The sequence below is a fragment of the Pistacia vera genome, unplaced genomic scaffold (assembly GCF_008641045.1).
Source record: "Pistacia vera cultivar Batoury unplaced genomic scaffold, PisVer_v2 Contig102, whole genome shotgun sequence".
In the NCBI taxonomy this organism is placed as follows: domain Eukaryota; kingdom Viridiplantae; phylum Streptophyta; class Magnoliopsida; order Sapindales; family Anacardiaceae; genus Pistacia; species Pistacia vera.
Window position 1 is genome coordinate 263,758 of NW_022195050.1, and position 5,861 is coordinate 269,618.

Genomic DNA, 5,861 nt, shown 5'->3' on the forward strand with positions numbered 1-5,861 from the left:
TTTAGTTTCTGGACTAATGACTTGTATTATAAACTGGATAGAGCAACAGCTCAATCCCACTATGGCCACAGTTTAATGTCATTACCATATACTGAATTATGCCGTGAAATAACTTCTCCCGTACCCGGTAGTGATGAATCCTCTGTCTATCCACCATAGTCTTGATACACTCCTTGATGCAGCGAATCACCACCGTATTGACAGCTCTAAAAAGAACTGCGTTAGGCTAGTCTCAAACTGCACCAATCGGTGCACAAGACGCTCCGGTGATCTCAAGTCTAAGGATCACATGCACCACCATTCGTTAGAGGATTTTTTCCATAGACACTCAGATTACCATCCATATGGAATCCTCTGGTGGGTTAGTCCAATGAACTTGCTACGGTGTATTCGCCTATAGCAAGCACCCATGTGTTGCGCCAGGTTGTCACCAAACAACCTTGACAAGTGAAATCAGTCACTGCCTTCCGACAGGGTCGTTCAACACTATGATAGCCTTACCGTATTATCTGTGTCCTTATTTCAGAATAATACTAGGGCTACGAACATTTCTAAAATGGCCACCATATGTGCTCATAGGGTTCTCACTATCAAGATTTGAAACACTTGATACTCTCTTCACAGTTCTACCATTCTAAGGACATATATCAATATATATTGCAATAATGATGATTTACGCGATATAGAATAAATTGTCTTTTATTGATAATGAACATTATTACAAAGAGTCAATTCTACAATAATTGACTGACTCTAGGGCATCTACTCTGACAAGAGGGTTGTGCAAACGGGCTTGGGGTGAGAATGAAATTACTATACTGTCTTTTAACAAACAAAAATCTGTAACAGAATATGACAAAAAATATTTGTTTGTCATTTCTAAATTTTTTGGATATCAATCGTCTTTATGCCAAACTTGGGGTAGGTGAAAGTCGTTCAGCCTTTCGATAAATCTCGGATTGCAACATGTCCTTTACTTAGGTGTTTAAAAAGTTGAAGGATGCTTTTATTTATTTTCAAAGTAAAAAGGCCCACTTAGAATTGGATCAACCCTCAAAAGACGTGAATGGAAATGGACGGTTTTCATTAGAAATATTACAATTGATATTATAAAGTATAATGAATTATTACCATGAGAAAAAGTATGTAGTAGCAAAATTATAATGGAAAAGAAATGACAATAATTGATTGACTCTAGGGTATTTACTCTGATAAGAGGGTTGTACAAACGGGTTTGGGGTGAGAATAAAATTACTATATTGTCTTTTAACAGACCAAAATCTCTAACAGAATATAACAAAAAGTATTTGTTTATCATTTCTAAATTTTGTAGGTATCAATCGTCTTTATGTCAAACTTTGGGTTGGTGAAAGTCGTTCAGCCTTTCGATAAATCTCGGATTGCAGCATGTCCTTTACGCAGGAGTTTAAAAAGTTGAAGGATGCTTTTATTTATTTTCAAAGTAAAAAGGCCCGCTTAGAATTGGATCAACCCTCAAAAGACGTGAATGAAAATGGACGGTTTCGCTTCTGTGTTCTCTCTACAAAACACATAACTACACAAACTAATCAACACAAATCAAGAGAAGAAATGCAATTACAAATTTCTCTCATTTTATCAACAAATCAACGCATTACTTTTATTATGATTGAGGGTAATTAAGAGAATTCGAGCTTTTTGGCCTTTTGGCCTTTTGGGTTGTGGTTCCTCGTCAATTTCATTATCAAGGTTTCGCTTAGTTACAGCAACATCCATTTCCGAAGCAACAAAATCTTGGTGGCGTTCGATCAAATTCCTAGAATTAGAGCTACTGCATTGGTCTGTTGGATGATCATCAACTTCTTTTTCCTATATTGGATGGACTCCACACCTCTTCACTCTCATTCGTCCAGGCTCTTTTAATTTTACTTCAAAGCTTCATGTTGGTTGTAAGAAAATTAAAGTAATTTTTATTCAATTAGAATTAAGAATAAAGTATGAGTCAAAATCAATCAATATCATTATCATACAATTATGTATTAATTTGTTTATGAAAACCCATATTACTGGAAGAGAACCTCAGTTTCCTACCCATTAAAACAAAAACTTGATGGTTTACTGTTATTTTTAATTAATTTAAATTTACTTTTAATTTTTTAAATCTACCAATATAAATTTTTGAAGTAAAGGCATAAGAAAAGAAGAAGATTTTCTACAAGAGTGAGCCCATAAGGTGACACTCACATAATTTCCTTCAGAATAGAGATGTCCTCATCTGAAATTCAGAATTATTTAAACAACTTAATTAGAAGAGCCTTTCAATCACATGCACTTCAACCAAAGATTCCACCATCCATGTCAATTTCAGGAACGACCTGCTAAGAGCTCAGCATGAAGGCGGCTGTGATTCATTAAATATGCATAAATAAATAAAAAAATTTAAAGTATCTTTAAATGTTTGATTATGTTAATTATTAAAAATATAAAAAGACTTCTGAAACCAAGGAATTTATATGCTTACTTGTTCATTACCCTTCAGGGTGATCAAGAGAATTCTGAGTTTTTCCGCCTTTTGGGTTGTGGTTCCTCACCGATTCCACTAGTTTCTGCTCCATCATATTCAACAAGGCTTCGCTTAGTTGCAGCAGCATCCATTTCTGATGTAACAAAATCTTGGTGATATTCAATCAAATTATTCCCAGAAATAGAGCTACTACTGCATTGTTCTCTTGGATAGTCAAACTCGACCAATTCTTCTTCATATATCGGATGGACCGCACACCTACTCACAGTCACTGCTAGGCACTTTGATGTGTAAAATTCAAACTCATAAAAATATTTATGCGGCACAATGTGGAAGTGGCGGATTGGAAAATAGATTAGCCAAAGATGGTCTGAAACAGAACCGTGGATAAATTTATTTGGAAATGAACAGTCAACGCTCATGTTTCTCCCTTCTTGACTGTATTGAAAACCAATGCGAGCATTATTATTGAGGGCAGGAAAATGCTTCCGGGTAAAAAGAACAGCGGTGAGAAAGAATCCCTTCAACTTCATGTCTGGAAGACATTTTATTCTTATTGAAGAACCCTCACTCTGATGGCTGAACCACTTCGGAACTTCACTTCCAGGAATAACAGTGCTGGTAAACCAACAACCTGGATTGGGTATTTCCTGTAACAAATAAAAATAGAAGATAGATAAAATCGTACATAGAATATCTTTAACGCAAGAGAAAGAGAGAGAGAAAAAAAAGGGGGAAAAGGAAAAGAGGGAGACCTTTGGTGTTGATGCCACACTGGCTTTGTAGTCACTCAATTTCAAGCAATTCACACAAGAAATGTATCCTACAGGATATGGTGTTATGAATAATGCATTTGGCAATCTTTCTAGTGAAGTACAATAATTTACATAAAGGCCATCTAAATTGGGTGGAAGTTCTGGCAATGATTGAAGCCTATGACAATTATCCAAATAAAGTTTCATAAGCTTAGGAAGACGACTGATGCTGCTAGGAAGTGACACAAAATTGTTCTTTCCTAGATGTAGATACTGCAATGAAACTAAGTTGCCAACTTCTCTGGGGATTGCTCCTAGATTGCAGTCACTGAGATCTAAATTTGTCAATGATGGCAAACCTGACAGTGAAGGCAACTTCAAAGTGATGACGGGATCTGATCTTCTACCTGATATCAAATTGAATGGGAAGGGCAAATACCATGAGTTTGATGGCGGTCCTTTGCATCCGCGAAAAGATAACTCCTTAAGATTCTTCATGAAAAAAATGGAGGACGTCGGTCGCCTTATAGCAGTTCCACTTACATCAAGCTTCTCCAAATTTTCTACTTGCCCCAGATTCTCTGGTACATTTTCAAGTTTGGAGCAACCAGAGATTGACAGAGTTTTGAGAGATTTCAAATCATGTATATTTGTTGGAAGAGTCACAAGATTCTTGCAGTTTTCCATACTCAACAAAACAATTCCCTTTAGATGTTCAACTGGGAATGGTAATTCTTTAATCGGAGTTCTGTCTAAACAAAGCTCCACTAGAGATTCCATACTTCGTACAATCTGTGGAAACGTCTTCAACTTCAAGCAACCGGAAAGTACAAGTTTTTTCAGAGATTCCATATTAATCTTTCTTGGAAGAGTGGTAAGACTTGTACAATCTCTGAGATTCAGCAATATAAGCTTTTTGTGAAGTAGTAAAGATGGGTGAATCTCTCTCAGTCCTGTACATCCTTTAAGAATTAACTCCTCGAGATACGGGACTTTTGTGAAGTCTGGCGTCTTGTTCAAGTTCTTGGAGTGACTGAGACTGATGACTTTCAACCTGTCTAGAGGCTGTTGGAACAGAAAAGACAATGAATTAATGTAAAAATTTATCAATGATGATCCAAAGACGTTGCACGATAATTTAATCTTAAGAGCTCACCCATTACTTAAGCTTTTAAGTGGGCTGATAATTTAATATGGTATCAAAGTCAAAAGTCTAAAATTCAAATCCTTTCATTCAACTAGATAAAAGACAATAAAAAAAAAATCCAAGTTTTATATGAAAGGACCTATTAGACTAAAATAATGTGAGCCTTTACCTATTAACTTAACAACAATATACAATAGCTAAAGCACATATTCATGACTGAGTCTTACTTGTATGATTTCCTTCCACAACTGTTCGATGCGACTATAATGCATTATAAGCTCAACAGTTTTATCCAATAGCAAACTTGATGGCAATGATTTTAAAGAATATCCATTCCATTCAAGGAATGATAACTCGTTCGAAAGGTATTCAAGGCCTTGGGGGAGTTGTACGTTATGGATTTTGAGAAGTCTTAGCTTGATCATCTTCGAAAAGACCTTAGCATCGACACTCAGCTGCGCCTCTTTTTCAAGTATTATGCTCTCCACTACTTCAGTTCCCTAGTAAATAGAAAATTTAAGGTTAAATTATGAAATTGATAAACGTATAAAGGTTAATTAGTTAAAGGAATTGATAAATTAAAATAACTTTATGATTATCAAACTTCTCGTAGAATTGCTTACCATATTTTTTGTCAATACGTGACTGATATCTACTTTCTCCCACAATCTACTACGTTTTCCAGGCTCTTCTAAGGATTCTCTCTTCACAATTTGTTGACCCATTTCTTGTAACAAATCATGCATTGACAGTTCGGTGTAATCCGAAATAGTTAAAAGAGATTTATCAACAAGAACACTTATTCCAATAGTTGGATCAAAACCACAAGAGTCTAGTATTCTTGTCACATGATCTTTATTTTTTCCTTTAAAGAAACATGCAACATCAAGAAATATTTTCTTCTCTGATTCATTTAACCCATCAAAACTAATTTGAAGAATATCAAGAATTCTTTTTTCAGAATCTCTACCTAATCGTTGTAATGCACTTTCCCATTCATCAGTCGTTCTACCAAACAAAAAGGAGCCTAAAACTTCAAGAGCTAATGGAAGACCACTAGCATACTTTAAAACATGTTTGGACAATTGCTCATATTCTTCTGGAGGCTTGTAATTTTTGAAGGCTTTCAAACTGAATAGTCGAAGAGCTTCTTCATCATCTAAATTCTCAGCCTCGTATATGAAATCCACTCCATGTGTCATCAGAAGATGCTTATCTCTGTGTTATATAATCCTACTACCACGACCAAACCAATCTGTTTTCCAGTTAATTCATTAGTTGGTTTAATTATCCACTCATCTATACATGAGAATTTTAAAATTCCGCAACATTTTATCATTTTGATTCCTTCTGGACATTCCACACTTAATTTTCCTTTCCCTTAGGATGTTGGAAATAAGTTGCTCTTGTAAACAAACCAGACCACTTTTCTCTGAAATTTCTCTAACGTTAGCAA

The 5,861-nt window shown here is 35.4% G+C and overlaps 1 protein-coding gene across 1 annotated transcript; it reads right to left on the minus strand.

Moving 5' to 3' along the window:
* Window positions 1-2,523: 2,523 nt before the first annotated feature.
* Window positions 2,524-5,607, minus strand: LOC116120948 (TMV resistance protein N-like). The gene is made up of 5 exons (XM_031406949.1): window positions 5,376-5,607; window positions 5,029-5,270; window positions 4,633-4,905; window positions 3,259-4,323; window positions 2,524-3,153 (listed from the first exon to the last, which is right to left on the minus strand). Exons 1-5 carry the CDS (start codon window positions 5,605-5,607, stop codon window positions 2,524-2,526), a joined length of 2,442 nt encoding a protein of 813 aa, XP_031262809.1.
* Window positions 5,608-5,861: the final 254 nt, after the last annotated feature.

What these genes read in the sequence shown, in the direction of transcription:
- LOC116120948 (XM_031406949.1), bottom strand. Translation starts at nt 5,607, where the DNA reads ATGACACATGGAGTGGATTTCATATACGAGGCTGAGAATTTAGATGAT. An exon ending in ACGTATTGACAAAAAATATG is followed by an intron (nt 4,906 to 5,028) that starts GTAAGCAATTCT and finishes TCTATTTACTAG; the next exon opens with GGAACTGAAGTAGTGGAGAG. An exon ending in TGTGGAAGGAAATCATACAA is followed by an intron (nt 4,324 to 4,632) that starts GTAAGACTCAGT and finishes CTGTTCCAACAG; the next exon opens with CCTCTAGACAGGTTGAAAGT.